Here is a 16267-nt window from a genome sequence, read left to right as displayed (position 1 = left end):
GTGTATCATTATGTATAACCCTTCCACAATACTCATGTTGTGAAAGACTAACTACATTTTGCTCCTTCCCAACCCATCCCCCTTTATTGAATTTTCTCCCTTGACCCTGTCCCCTTTTGAAAGTGTTTGTTTTGATTACCTCCACCCCCATCTGCCCTCCCCTCCATCATCCCCCCCCCTTTTATTTTTTTTTATCTTCCTCCCTCTTCTTTCCTGTGGGGTAAGATACCCAACTGAGTATGTATGGTATTCCCTCCTCAGGCCAAATCTGATGAGAGCAAGGTTCACTCATTCCCCCCTCACCTGCCCTCTCCCCTCCTCCCACAGAACTGCTTCCTCTTGCCACCTTTATGTGAGATAATCCACCCCATTCTATCTCTCCCTATCTCCCTCTCTCAGTATGTTCCTCTTTCATCCCTTAATTTCATTTTATTTCTTTTAGATATCTTCCCTTCATCTTCAACTCACCCTGTGTCTGCTCTCTCTCTTTTCCATGTATATCTATATCTATATATACATATACATACATATATACACACATATATATACACACATATACATACATATATACACACACACACACATATATATATACATACATACACATACATACATATACACATAGATATATACATACATACACATTCACTTATATATATACCTAAACATACACATATGCATATTCCCTTCAGCTACCCTAATACTGAGGTCTCATGAATCATACATGTCATCTTTCCATGTAGGAATGTAAACAAACAGTTCAACTTTAGTAAGTCCCTTGCAATTTCTGTTTCTTGATTACCTTTTCATGCTTCTCTTGATTCTTGTGTTTGAAAGTCAAATTTTCTATTCAGTTCTGGTCTTTTCACTGAGAAAGCGTGAAAGTCCTCTATTTTATTGAAAAGCCATATTTTGCCTTGGAACATGATACTCAGTTTTGCTGGGTAGGTGATTCTAGGTTTTAATCCTAGCTCCATTGACCTCCAGAATATCGCATTCCAAGCCCTTAATGTAGAAGCTGCCAGATCTTGGGTTATTCTGATTGGGTTTCCACAATACTCAAATTGTTTCTTTCTGGCTGCTTGCAGGATTTTCTCCTTGATCTGGGAGCTCTGGAATTTGGTGACAATATTCCTAGGAGATTTCTTTTTGGGATCTATTTGAGGAGGCGATTGATGGATTCTTTCAATTTCTATTTTTCCCTGTGGCTCTAGAATATCAGGGCAGTTCTCCTTGATAATTTCTTGAAAGATGATATCTAGGCTCTTTTTTTGATCATGGCTTTCAGGTAGTCCAATAATTTTTAAATTATCTCTCCTGGATCTATTTTCCAGGTCAGTGGTTTTTCCAAGGAGATATTCACATTGTCTTCCATTTTTTCATTCCTTTGGTTCTGTTTTATAATATCCTGATTTCTCATCAAGTCACTAGCTTCCACTTGCTCCAATCTAATTTTTAAAGTAGTATTTTCTTCAGTGGTCTTTTGGACCTCCTTTTCCATTTGGCTAATTCTGCCTTTCAAGGCATTCTTCTCCTCATTGGCTTTTTGGAGCTCTTTTGCCATTTGAGTTAATCTATTTTTTAAGGTGTTGTTTTCTTCAGTGTATTTTTAAGTATTTTTTTGGGTCTCCTTTAGCAAGTCATTGACTTGTTTTTCATGGTTTTCTCGCATCCTTCTCATTTCTCTTCCCAATTTTTCCTCTACTTCTCTAACTTGCTTTTCCAAATCCTTTTTGAGCTCTTCCATGGCCTGGGAACAGTTCATGTTTTTCTTGGAGGTTTCTGTTGTAGGCTCTTTGACTTTGCTGACTTCTTCTGGCTGTATGTTTTGGTCTTCTTTGTCAACAAAGAGAGAATCCAAAGTCTGAGACTGAATCTGGGTGCGTTTTTGCTGCCTGGCCATATTCCCAACCAACTAACTTGACACTTGAGTTTTTCAGCGGGGTATGATTGCTTGTAGACTAAAGAGTTCTATGTTCCACGTTTGGGGGGGATGTGCCAGCTCTGCCACACCAGCACTGCTTCTTCCCCAAGAACCCCCAACCTGGACTGGGCTTAGATCTTCAGCAGGCTGTGCACTCCTGTTCTGATCCGCCACTTAATTCCTCCCACCAGGTGGGCCTGGGGCCGGAAGCAACAAGAGCAGTAGCTGCCCCACCTCTGCTGCCCCTGGGGCTGGTAGCCGAACCCCGAACTCCTTCCACTCCCGCAGCTTTTCCCACTAACCTTCTCCGCTGTCTTTGGTGTTTGTGGGTTGAGAAGTCTGGTAACTGCCGCAGCTCACTGATTCAGGGTGGTAGGGCACATTCCGCCTGGCTCCTGGTGTCGTTGGTCCGTGCTGCTCACGCTGGGCTCTGCTCTGCTTGGCTCCCAGCTCCCAGCTCCGTGTGGGATAGATCTCACCCAGAGACCATCCAGGCTGTCCTGGGCTGGAGCCCTGCTTCCCTCTGCTGTTTTGTGGGTTCTGCCGTTCAAGAATTGGTTCAGAGCCATTTTTTATAGGTTTTTGGAGGGACTCGGCAGGGATGTCATGCTAGTCCCTGCTTTCCAGCCGCCATCTTGGCTCTGCTCCCCTAGGAGAATAATTTTCAAGAATAGAAATGTGTTTAATGAAAGCAAGGCAGGCATTTGATGTAAGTAAATCTGGGGTGTTTCCTGGTAGTTTATTGGTAAGCACAAGACCCCTATGATATAATTCTCAGAACAATTATTTGCATGAAATTTGGGCTAAACTAGGCTAAACAATAGGTGGTTTTGGAACTTGGTTGAACGTCCAGATCCAAAAAATTGTCAATAATAGTTTGATATCAACTTGGATTTAAGTCTGTAGGGGGGTGGTCTAGGGAAATGTGTTTGGTCTTATTCTATTTAATCTTGACCAGGATAAAAGGTGATAATATTATATATTTTAAGCTGAAAGAAATTTTAGAAATTCCGTCTAAACCCTTTCATTTTTACAGAATTGGAAACTGAGATTTGGGGAGGCTAGAAATGACTTACCCAAGGTCACAGGTCAGTAAATGTCACAAATCAGTTCCAAACACAGGTCCTGATTCCAAACATGGTGCTCCTGTCATTTCATTGTGCTGCGATGCCCCTCCAGTTTGCAAATGGCACAAGGTGGGAAGGAGAGCTACTGAGTACATGACAGTCAAGATGCAAAAATATGTTCACAGGCCCAAATGCTGAGCCAAATTGAATAAGATGAAATTTAATAGAGATTAATGTAAAACTGGAGTTCTTAACATTTTTTCTTTCCTGGGCCCGTTGGGCAGTCTGGGGAAGCCTACAGACACCTCAGAATAATGTTTTTAAATGAATAAAATACAATGCATGGAATTATAAAGGAAAGCAATTATTACGGAAGTACAGTTATCAAAATATTAAAAAACAAAAACCAAGTTCATGGATCCACTGAAGTTTATTCACGGATTCCAAAGAAGGCTAAGAAGCTCTGATATAAAGTATTACTCAAGGTCAAAAAATCCACTTCACAAGTATAGGATGGTGAGAATGGCACAGCTAATCATCAGTTAATCTGCAAAAGATGTGGAGATTTCAGTGGCTGAAACTAAGCTCCATGCTATCAGCATGATACAGGAGACAAAATAAACAAACAAAAAACAAAAAACTAAAGAGAACTTAGATGATAGAAAAAAAGACCCAAAAAACCAGAAGCACAGGACCTCAGAGGGGGAAGTGTTAGTCTCACCCCTATGGGACCCACTGTGCCCTGGTCAGCTCACTTCTGGGATGCTGTCTCAGTTTTGGGCACCACATGTGAGGAATGATACTGACAAGATGGAGAAAGAAAAGAAAAAGGCAAGCAAGATGGTAAAAGGCCTTAATATCACACCATACAAAGACAGTGTGAAGGAATTGGGGATATTTAGCCTGGGGAAGAAAAGATGTGGCAGGAACAGGGACTGGGGGAAACAGGGATACATCTTGTTCTACTACACTTATCTGACAATTAAAGTTATCTGAAAATGGAATCCACTGCCTCTGAGACTGTGGATTCTCCTTTACTACTGGTCTTCTGCAAAAGTCCAAATCAGAAGTATCAAACATAAGGGCCCACAGGATTGGACCAAACCAGATCAAACTATAATTGGGAAATACTTAACAAAATATATAATGAAATATTCCTTGGGAAATTTGTGTGTGAGGAGATGGCTGAGTCCCACTGTATACCTCAACTAAGGGTACCTTTTGTGTTCCTTGTGCTTGATGTGGTTTGCAATGCTTGCTTTAGGTGCAAAAATTCCTAGTTTCTGCACTGTTGGGAAGACTTTCTCACTAGCAGAATGTCAATTCCTTTTGGACTAGTTTCATTTTTGTGTATTCCCAATACCTAGCATCAGCCTTCCACATAACAGGAGCTTAGTAAATATTTATTGAATTGAACATATTTTAAAAATATAGAAAAATAGGGAAATTATTCACATTATAAAATGATTCTTTTAAGGAGCAGCTTCCTGTGGGCATTTAGTATTTTCAGATAATTACTACTTGAAGAAGAGATTGGGTTTTGGAAGCGACAGATTCAGAGAAAGATTGTTAGGTAGCATTTACAGGAACAGTTGGAGAGCTTTTCCTGAACTTGGAGGAAAAGATATCTGCTCTCGTGCATAATGTATCTGAGTGATCTGAGTGGTCTCTTCATACCTCCTATTGGTTCCAGAAAAGCTTGCAAGTCTAAAGTGGCAACTGATTATTGTAAATCTATTACCATTGCTGAAAAAGCAACTGAAAATACATGCCTTGCTAAGTGAGTAGAAGCATATTATACCTGTTGTAGCTGTATTTCCAAAATGATTGTAAGATTGTATTTTGGACTAACAAAAACAACAGAAAAAGTGTGGCCATTACATGAATAAATATGATACACACAGAGATTTATGCTTTTTCTTATTTATTTATCATATCTTCACATTATCTTGAAAATGGCACAAAAATGTATTCTGATTATGGATGAAAAATTCTATGGTTTCATTCCTCATATCTCTATAAGCAATGGGCAGAGAAGGCTCTTTGTTATCAATTACTCAGCCTAAAGTTTTCAGTGACTCCAAATATGAATGGGGGCCAACTCAGCATTGTGTTTTGTGGGTTAAATTTGTGTCATCAGTCATGTCTTATTAGTCCTGTTTTGCCAAATGATAAAATGATCCCTGATAAATTACAAAAGGGACCAATCCCAATCCCAGGATTATTCAGGCTGGAAGGGACTTTGATAGGTTCCTACTTTCAGCAAGACCTACCTTTAAATCATTTCAAACAGATGACTACTTTAAGAGACTTATTTTAATAAATCATTACCTATCAGTATCACCATATACAACTCTTGCACCCCATTTCTTTGAATCATTCACCAATTTTATAGTTCATTCCAAGATTTCCCTAGCTGTGTGAACAATACTATCACCAACCTGAAAGTACAAATATATTAGGATAATCTGTTAAAATAACTTTAGCATAAGTCATTGGCATTTTGAACAAAAGCCAAATTTAACTGCTTTAAAGAAAGCTGAGAAATGAAACCAAAAAACTGTCCTCATTCAGCACAAATTAGATAAAAAAGACAGAAAAATATGTATTATTGTCATCAATAGAATTTTGTTTTATAACTGATCCATAATCTTTTACCGTACTTATTACCCATGATTCCTAAACTCTATTATATATGCATAATCTTTACTGTACCTCTGTGATATGACACCTATCTTACAGAAAAGAAATTTTATTACCCCCCAAAAGTGTTTAAATCTGTCAATGTGCTAGGCAATCTATAAAATGCCCCCATTTGTTGTTGTTCAGTTGTTTTCAGTTGTGTCCTACTCTTTGTGACCCCATTTGGGGTTTTCTTGGCAAAGATACTGGAGTGGCTTGTCATTTCCTTCTGCAGCTCATTTTACAGATGAGGAAACTGAGGTAAATAGGGTTAAGTGACTTGCCCACACAAGTAGTAAGTGACTGAGGCCAGATGTGAACTCTAGAAGATGAATCTTTCTGTGCCCTGTGTTACCTAGCTAATCAAAATGCTCTCTAGGAGCTTACAATCTAAGAAAAACAAAACGATGTGGACTAAAGGCAATAAACAATAAAATAAAATCAAACAGCAAGTTTATAACTACACAGTAAAGAATTAACATCATAGGGCCAGCTAGGTGGCGCAGTGAGTAAAGCACCAGACCTGGAGTTAGGAAGAACTGAGTTCAAATGTGATGTCAGACACTTGACACACTTACTAGCTGTGTGACCTTGGGCAAGTCACTTAGCCCTAACTGCCCTGCCTTCCCCTCTGCAAAAAAAAAAAAAATAGAATTAACATCATATACCTGTTGGATAAATAAAATTTGAGTTGAAGGACAAAGATAAACATAGAGTTGGAGAGCAAAGAGAAAAACCAAACATTTGTTTTCAAATCTTTTAAAAATTAATAAAAGGGATGCAAATCATCACCTAACTAAAGGCTAAGATCTAGCATGCTAAAAACAAATGGATAAAATCAGTTTTCAAAGACTATTTTAATTCAATTAACCAATGGTCAGTTCCATCAATCAACATACAATTAATGAATCTCTGTGTACAGAGCACTGTACTAAGTGCTCTGGGCAGACATACAAAAAAAAGAACACATACACTCTCTGTTCGTGAGGAGTTAACAATCTATTTAGATGATGATATCATATCAGCAAAGTTGAAAAGAAGACATAATAAAACCTTAACTAATTTTAATACTTAGGAAACACAGAGGTATTTAAAAAATCCCCACTCGTAAACAGAAACTCCTTTTTTGTCAACTTTTGTTGATGAAAATCTGCCTACAAGTTATGACTCTGCCTTCATGAGTTATAAAGCATTACTTAATGAAAAAAGCTGAATTAGCAGCACAGGGGTATGGTGAGAGGGATGGTTTGGGAGTCAGGAAAACCTGCATTCATTCAAATGCTACCCCTGACAAACTAGCAGTTTGACCATGGACAAGGCACTTGACTTCTCAGAACCTCATGCATCTTTCTGAGAATATGTTGTAGATAAACTGAAGAACTGCAGAAGTGATGAGAATTTCCCACACTTGATAGAATCACAGCTCCTGACCCCCTTTCAAAAAAAAATATAGAAGCATCTTGCGGTACATCAGGAGATGAGATAGCTGTTATTACTACAGCACTGTTGATACAAAAGTCAGAAGAAATTAGGTAAAATCCATATAGTATTCACAACTTTTGGGGATATTTATGCATATACAGAAACACACGTCTTCTTTTGCTCATATTCTAACTATAATTTTATATAAAACTGTGTGCGTATGTATGTGTGTGCATAAAATGGGATACGAAATTAATCTCCCCTGTTGAAGTTTCTGAATTCTTTGCAGCTTCATGTACACTTTGGTTGTATATTACTCATTGCACACATTGGAAAAGTTTAATAGATGCTAATGTGTCCATATGTACAGACTGGCCATGGGAGTAAGTACTGTCCTCTATATTCAGTACATACAAGGATTCAGGGAAAGTGCAATGAATGAAAATCCCTCAAAAAATGCCACAAAAAAGAAAAATCAGCAAAATTTACCTTTAATTTTCTACTCCCTTTTTTCCATTACTTTTAAGGGAATCTAAGTTCATAGGACAACATTGCTAAGTTTGTTATCTACTAAAACATGATAGTGATCTGAGAAATAATATGATCAGATAGAAATAAGCACAAAGGCAATGGTAAAATAAAGAAAGCCAATTGGGGGCAGAGCCAAGATGGCGGCTGGAAAGCAGGGACTTGCCTAGGGCTCTCCCCCAGGACCCTCCAAACACTGATAAAAAATGGCTCTGAACAAGTTCTAGAACTGCAGAACCCACAAAGTAGCAGAGGGAAGCAGAGCTCCATCCAAGGACAGCCTGGATGGTCACTGGGTAAGGTCTATCGCACGGAGCTGGGAGCAGAGCGCAGCAGAGCCCAGTGTGAGCCACGCCTGAACCAACCATACCGGGAACTGGGTGGAACAGGCCCTAGCGCCCTGAATCAGTGAGCTGTGGCAGTTACCAGACTTCTCAACCCACAAACACCAAAGACAACAGAGAAGGTTAGTGGGAAAAGCTGCTGGGGACAGAGTGAAAGGAGTTCGCGGTTAGGCCACCACCCTAGGGGCAGCGGAGGTGGTGTAGCTACAGAACAGCAGCTGCAGTTGCTTCCATTCCCAGGCCCACCTGGTGGGAGGAATTAAGTGGTGGATCAGAGTAAGAGTGCAGAGCCCGCGTCAGATCTGAGTCCTGTCCAGGTTGGTGGTTCTTGGGGGAGGAGGAGCACTGGTGTGGTAGAGTTTGCTGTGTAGAAATAGCTCTGAAAACAATAGTGCATCCCCTCAAGCTTGGAACAAAGTACTCTCTACAAGCAGTCATAGCCAGATGAAAAACTCGAGAGTCAAGTAGTTTTTTCTCAGAAGTTTTATAGCGTACCAACTTAATATCATTATTTCCGTCTCACTCATCAAGAAGGAACTAGTGTACCCATTTTCAAAAGCAAAATCAGAGAAAAATGATAATTCTAGACAATTTTTTTGGAACATCTGAAGAGATGTACTATAAGGGACTATTTTACCCTTTGTTTCTGTTCCGTCTTGAAACACAGAGACTTTTGGGAGTATTTTTAAAATTTCTCTCAAACTTGCCCCTAAATATGAGTGTCAGAGATGAACAAGAATTTGAAATTAATGGTTACACAGCCAGAGAGGCCATGACCTCTACGTCAATTTAGTTAGATTTTTTTCCCCTTCCCCTTGAGTGTGTGTGTGTGTAAAGATTTCACATTCATCTAAATGGAATTAATGCTTTAGAGATTCAATGTAGAAACCTTACTTTTTTGCAAGTGCTATAACTTTGTGGGGTTTGTTAGCTGGGACACATTTCATCTGATGATAAAAAGTGCTGGCTATTTTTTGAGGGTTATTATTAAATAAGGTTTAATTTATAAATTTGTTAGGATTTATTAATCAAATATGAGTGTTATCTTTGCTTGTTTCACTATTTATCTCCCATTACCAAAGTGAGCATTTGTTTTGCCATACGTACCTTTTAAATTTGGAACATTTATGAGTGAGCTCCTTTGTATTTTTCCCTTGACCTAACATTGATCAGATTTATAAATGTGTCTGTTGACATAAGAATCATGTGGGGGGGGAGGGGCAGAACCAAGATGGCAGCTGGAAAGCAGGGATTTGCTTAAGCTCTCCCCCAGATTCCTCCAAACACCTGTAAAAAATGGCTCTGTATAAATTCTAGAGCTGCAGAACCCATGAAATGGCAGAGGGAAACAGGTCTCCAGCCCAGTAGAGGCTGTATGGTCTCTGGAAAGGGTCTATTGCATGGTTCTGGGAGTAGTGGGCCACGCCAGGACAGACCAGACCAACAAGTCAGCTGGCCAGAACAGGCCTTAGGGCCATGAATCATTGAGCTGTGGCAGTTACCAGACTTCTCAACCCACAAAAGCCGAAGAGCAGGTTAGTAGGAAACTGCGGGATGAAGGTAAGAGTGGTCCGGGCCCATCCCTGGGGGTGGTGGAGGTGGTGCAGCACTGGCGATGGCAGCAGCAGGAAACTCCTGAGGCTGCTTCCGAAGCTCCAGTGTCAGTGGCTTCCCAAGTCCCTGGCTCACACAGTGGGAGGAATCTAGCAGCGGATCAGAGCAGGAGTGCAAGGGATGATTTGTGGGCACAGAGGCAGGTTCTCTTGCTGTGCCCTGCTTGGATCTAGATTGAAGTCCTGGTTGGCAGTTCTTGGGGGAGGAGGAGTGCTGAGACAGAGCCTGCTGTGATGGTGGAGTAGAAGTAGTTCTGAAAACAGCAGTGCTTGGACCCTAAAGCTGGGGACAAAGTACTCTCTACAAGCAGTCATATCCTGACAAAAAGCTCAAGGGTCAAGTAGTTGTCTAGGAATATGAACAGGCAGCAAAAACAAACTCAGACTCAAACTCAAACTCTAGATTCCTTTTTTGGTGACAAAGAAGATCAAAACATACAGCCAGAAGAAGTCAGCAAAGTCAAAGAGCCTACATCAAAAGCCTCCAAGAAAAATATCAATCAGGCTCAGGCCATGGAAGAGCTCAAAAAGGATTTGGAAAAGCAAGTAAAAGAAGTGGAGGAAAAATCGGGAAAAGAAATGAGAGTGATATGAGAAAACCATGAAAAACAAGTCAATGACTTGCTAAAGGAGACCCCAAAAAATTACTGAAGAAAATAACATCTTAAAGAATAGACCAACCTAAACGTCAAAAGAGCTCCAAAAAGCCAATGAGGAGAAGAATGCCTTGAAAGGCAGAATTAGCCAAATGGAAAAGGAGGTCCAAAAGACCACTGAAGAAAATACCACCTTAAAAATTAGGTTGGGGCAAGTGGAAGCTAGTGACTTTATGAGAAATCAAGATATTATAAAACAGAACTAAAGGAATGAAAAAATGGAAGACAATGTCAAATATCTCATTGGAAAAATCACTGACCTGGTAGAACAGATCCAGGAGAGATAATTTAAAAATTATTGGACTACCTGAAAGCCATGATCAAAAAAAGAGTGTAGACATCATCTTTCAAGAAATTATCAAGGAGAACTGCCCTGATATTCTAAAGCAAGAGGGTAAAATAGAAATTGAAAGAATCCACTCATCGCCTCTTGAAATAGATCCCAAAAACTAAACTCCTAGGAACATTGTTGCCAAATTCCAGAGCTCCCAGATCAAGGAGAAAATACTGCAAGCAGCCAGAAAGAAACAATTCGAATATTGTGGAAACACAATCAGGATAACAAGATCTAGAAGCTTCTACATTAAGGGACTGAAGGGCTTGGAATATGATATAGGATTAAAACCAAGAATCACCTTCCCAGTAAAACTGAGTATGAAGCTCTGAGGCAAAATATGGACTTTCAAGCTTTCTCAATGAAAAGACCAGAGCTGAAAAGAAAATTTGACTTTCAGATACAAGAATCAAGAGAAGCATGAGAAGGTAAACAAGAAAGAGATTTCATAAGAGACTCACTAAAGTTGAACTGTTTTGTTTACATTCTTACATGGAAAGATGATGCGTGTAATTCACGAGACCTTTTTCAGTATTAGGGTATTTGAAGGGAATATACACGTATATAGACAGAGGGCACGGGGTGAGTTGAATATGAAGGGATGATATCTAAAAAAATAAAATCAAATTAAAGGATGAGAGAAGAATATATTGAGAGGGAGAAAGGGAGAGATAGAAGAGGGTAAATTATCTCACATAAAAGTGGAAAGAAAAAGCAGTTCTATTGGAAGGAAAGAGGGGACAGGTGAGGGGGAATGAGTGAATCTTGCTCTCATTGGATTTGACTTGAGGGAATAACATACACACTCAATTGGGTATCTTTCTCCACAGGAAAGTAAGGGGAAGGGAATAAAAAAGGGGGGATGATAGAAGGGAGGAGGTAATCAAAAGCAAAAACATTTGAAAAGGGACAGGGTCAAGGGAGAAAACTGAATAAAGGGAGACAGGAAAGGATGGAAGGAAACATAGTTAGCCTTTCACAACATGAGTATTGTAGAAGTGTTTTACATAATGATACATGTGTGACATATGTTGAAATGCTTTCCTTCCTAGAGAGGGTGGATGGGAAGGGAAGAGAGGAGAGGAGAGGAGAGAATTTGGAACTCATAGTTTTAAAAGAAGATGCTAAAAAAAAATTGTTTTTGCATGCAGCTGAGAAACAAGATATATAGGGAATGGGGCATAGAAATCTATCCTGCCCTACAAGGAAGTAATGGGAAAGAGGATGGGGGGAAGTGGGGAGACAAAAAGGAGGGCTGACTGAAGAATGAGGCAATCAGAATATATGCCATCTCAGAATGGGGGAAGGGTAGAAATGGGGAGAAAATTTGTAACTCAAAATCTTGTGGAAATTAATGTTGAAAACTAAAATATTAAATAAAAATGGTAATTTTTTTAAAAAAAGCATTATGCAAGATGTCATGAACACTAATAGTTTTCTAAAGGGAAGCAAATGACTATCTAGAGTTTGGAACACTAATTTGAGAGTGGTTTTACAGTACTTCACTATGTTTACCATAAGGGCTTCTCTAGCTAGCGGGTTAGTTAAGTGTGGCTGGCTGGGGGGTTTGTAACAAATAAAAGAACTAAAGATAACCCTTGAGTCTATCCAATTAGCTGATAGATTCCCTTCCACATGGAAGAAACCACATTGCAAATAAAAAGTCACAAAGAGTGACAGTTTAGGGGAGATGCCAGCATGGTTACATCATTACAGTACATCACGATCTTGGAAGCACTGGAGTTGTGAGATGTCTGGGCCATATGCGTGCCTTTCCATGCTCATTCTCTGGTCCCATGAACCCTGTTTATTCTCTGGGAAGTGTGCTCACCTGTAGGAGAGCACGTCTCTGTGTATGTGGGGGACATCTTATTTGTCATTTTGCCGTGCTTTCTGATTAAAATGGCTCATTTTGAACTACATCCTCTGTAAAAGTAGATACCATTGGTGGGGGCATATAAGCTGTATTTTTAAATGGATGCTGTTCCCCAACATACCTTAAGATGGGACAGCTTTTTGGTGGCCTGAGGCATCAGGAAAAAATTCAGCATTGGATTATGTTTCATTTACAAACATGGTTTTGCTAAGAGGCATTTGTCAAGTAATGGTGGGGTTTTTGGTTCTCTTTTACTTAAGGCCAGAACTTTTAAAGGGAAAACCAGAGTGTATTCACATTCACGTTCAGTACTAATCTTAGAGTCCAGGCAATCCTGCCCTGTTTGTGTTAAAACCAACAGCTATTATTTCTTCTCTCATGTATAGTGAAGCCATGATTTATTAGTTTACTAAATCAGTACTTAAAAGTACTCTTAAAAAAGGCTGGGTTGCAAAAAAGTTTTTACTTACAACAACTCCCGTCGACTCGAAAAAAAATTTCTTTGTAGCCTGGACAAGTGAAGCACTGACTAGTGTATAAGAGATATTAGGTTGTTTTTTTCCTTATTTTTCTTATTTCAGAAAGTTGATGTCCATACTAGCTGTGTGGCCTTGGGCAAGTCACTTAACCCCAACTGCCCAGCCAAAAAAAAAATGGGGCAGCTAGGTGGCGCAGTGAGTGGAGCACTGGACCTGGAGTTGGGAGGATCTGAGTTCAAATACGGGCTCAGACACTTGACATATGTACTAGCTGTGTGACCTTGGACAACTCACTTAACCCCAAATGCCCTGCCAAAAAAACAACAAAAAAAACAAAGTTGATATCAGAAAGGTCCTGCTTGGAGAGGTTGTGGGTTCCTTTTTGGTGGAAATCTTCAAGTGGAAGTAGCTGGATGATCATTTGACAGGTATGGAGTGGAGATTCTTTTTTTATGGGTTGTTCTAGATGGGGATTGAGGTCCTTCTAACTCTCAAATTCTGTAATTACGAATTATAATGTGATTATGATATAATTCTGTAATTATGGAACAAAACTGAGCCAACTTAAGATTTTAAAATTCGCAAATTCCACTTACCGCCAACCTAAAAATCACATGACTACCTTTCATATTTTATTCAATTTTAATATGGTTTCCATTATTAACTTTTAAAACAAAATGATTTCCAGTTTAGAAAACAATGCACTGACCACATAATTCCTTTGTCATTTTATACAGTTATACAAATATTCTAAATACACATTTTATGTTCAAGATGATGGCAAATAAGATTAACTGTACAGTACATAAGGAAAGAAAATACTTTAAGCATATTTAGAAGCAATAGAAATGTCTATACAAAACAAGCAAAAATGGAATAAAATTTCTTATATTTAAAGTATTGCAACAGGCCCACAGGTTTGTAACAAAAATGTCTTTGCACAGTTCCTCACAATGCCCCATTAATAGCTAAAGCAAGACAGCGATTTTTAGAAAATAATGTTTCAAAATGCTACACATGGTACTATTGTTTGCACAGTTTGATCAAAATAACATCTACTTTGAGTCGAGCAAAACCTAGAGGAAATATACCAAACAACTTTAAAATTATCTGTATAAAATTCATTGCACATTATTTTACTCAGTTGTTTGAAAAGTAAAAAAGTGTATTTACAAAATATTTTGCAGTCAAAATTATAAAGTGAATGGATAATATATCTATAGGTAACACATGTTTTGATACTGACAGTTCAAGGAAAACACACTAATGGTTTTTCTGTAAGAGGTTTTCAGTGCTCCTTCCACAAGGAAGTAAACATGACATATTTAATGGATTTACAAGATGTTACACATACACATTGGAGCTAATTCAACATCTGCATTATAAAACAGAATGTTAAAAACGTGAAAGGAGAAATTTATACATCTTAAGAAATGAGCTATTCAGAGATCCACAAGTATGATCTTTAGCATAAAGGTCTTCGTATTCTTCAGACAATGACGAGGCCTTGACTTGATGAAAGTTGGAAAAGCACCATGCACAACAGCTCAGTGGTAAACAATGTAAAAATTAGCACCTGGAATCCTGTAACATTGACTGTTTAAAACTGGTCTAGCAATTGGCGGAGATATGGCGCCTTGGACAATTCTCGACTCACTCTGGAGAGTTTGAAAAGTACTGGGCAGTTCAGTGAAACACACTGGATCTGTCGGTCACGGCAGCCCGTACAGTTCTTGCATATCTAAAAGTACAGAAAAGCCATGTAAAGCAAGAAGAACAACTCTAAATATACAGACTTCTAAATCTAAAATTCAGGCAGTTCCTATTCTGAAGCTTGTTGCTTCATATAACCTGGACACATGATGAGAAGGATTAAGAATCCTACTCTGGACCTGGTCTGCCCTGCTCTTACAAACTCTGTAGAGGTCCCTGAAACTTAGAGGCCAATATTTCTTCCTCTGTCAATTTCTTCCTGATCTAAGTAGAAATCAGGAACTTCTACATAATATGACAGCAGAAGTCTGTTGTTAGAATCCCATGATAAACCATTTAATGACATGAATGGGTAAAGTCAATAAGCATTTAGTAACTGGTAATTTTAATACCAAGCCTACAGTTCCCTAAGTGGGGGGAGAATGGGTGTTTAGCAGTTGGCACCATACTGACTGGCCCCACTTTCAAAGGCGACTCTGTAAAGGTCTTGTATGTATAATTATTTTGCATGTTGTCTCCCTATTAGAAAGTGAGCCTCTTGAGGGTAGGAACCGTGTTTTTACCTGCCTTTGTATGTTTGGCAAATGGTAAATGCTTAATAAATGTTTGTTGACTGATTTCCAGTTTTAACATTCTATGTCTATGTTCATCAGCAAAGTGACCCCAATTTACACCAGAGATAGCAGGATTCAAAAATGAAAACCTTGGGTATGCTGAGAATCTAAATTCACTTTCCCCATCTATAAAATAAAACAGCAGGTCTACACAATAGCCAGTGGCTTGAGGATATTGGCAGGGAATGCTGTCTAGGAACCTTCTTGGAGGAACCTTTGCTGTGCTTCCTCCTAGATAGGTATAATAACACAGGCAGGACCTTCCAAATGCTCACAGGACAGTCTGATATAAAGAACAGGATGGATTTAGAGTTGGAAGGGGCCCTGAAGGTCATTTAGTGCAATTCCTTCATTTTATAGATTGGGAAACAGAAAGTATGGAGTAACTAAGTGGTCATTTACAAGGTCCCAAAGATAGCAAGCAACAGAGCTGGGGTCCAAACGCAGGCACTCTGATTCTGAATGTAACTGTCCTTGTGTCACACGAGATGATGAGGAGGAGTGACTGTATAATCTTTCATTCTTTTACATGGCTTCCTTACATGTAGCTTCATTTACTTTTTACAACATCTCTGTGGAACTAGAGTTTATCTGAAACCACATATGCACAGGACACTAGACCTGCCATAATGCCACGAAAGTGAAGCCACAACATTTTATAGTGGTCATTTCAGTATGTTAACCAGAAATAAAAGTGTCCTCTCATTGACTGGCAAACTCTATAAGAACTAAGCTGCTTGGCATGGAAACCAAAGACCATGGGAAAAGTGGAAGCCAAAATGATCACTAGGCACTGAGAGTGAAGAAGAAAGCCAGCTACTAGGAAAGGGAAAGGAAGCCAGGGCATTTCTGCAGTCTAGGAGGTATATATAGCCAGGTAACTCAAAAGGCATCAATTTGTACCACACTGAAAATTAATCAGGTATAGAACAGATAATTCTGCACCTGGTCATTCTGTAAAAGAGCAATCTAATTTCTACTTATTTCAATAGATTCACAAGTAAGTCATTAGCAT

The 16267-nt window shown here is 39.1% G+C and overlaps 1 protein-coding gene across 2 annotated transcripts in view; it reads right to left on the bottom strand.

Annotated features, from left to right (window-relative positions):
* Positions 1-13551: 13551 nt before the first annotated feature.
* Positions 13552-16267, bottom strand: part of REV3L (REV3 like, DNA directed polymerase zeta catalytic subunit) — a 273850-nt gene continuing 271134 nt past the window's right edge. For both annotated transcript variants that reach the window (XM_036766365.1, XM_036766364.1), the window contains exon 32: positions 13552-14666. In XM_036766365.1, the coding sequence (XP_036622260.1) occupies positions 14526-14666 (141 nt within the window). In that variant the 3' untranslated portion in view covers positions 13552-14525. The remainder of the gene's footprint in view (positions 14667-16267) is intronic.

Source organism: Trichosurus vulpecula, chromosome 7 (assembly GCF_011100635.1).
Source record: "Trichosurus vulpecula isolate mTriVul1 chromosome 7, mTriVul1.pri, whole genome shotgun sequence".
NCBI lineage: Eukaryota > Metazoa > Chordata > Mammalia > Diprotodontia > Phalangeridae > Trichosurus > Trichosurus vulpecula.
The sequence above is the reverse complement of the archived record's forward strand: the minus strand, read 5'-3'. Positions and strand labels throughout refer to the sequence as shown.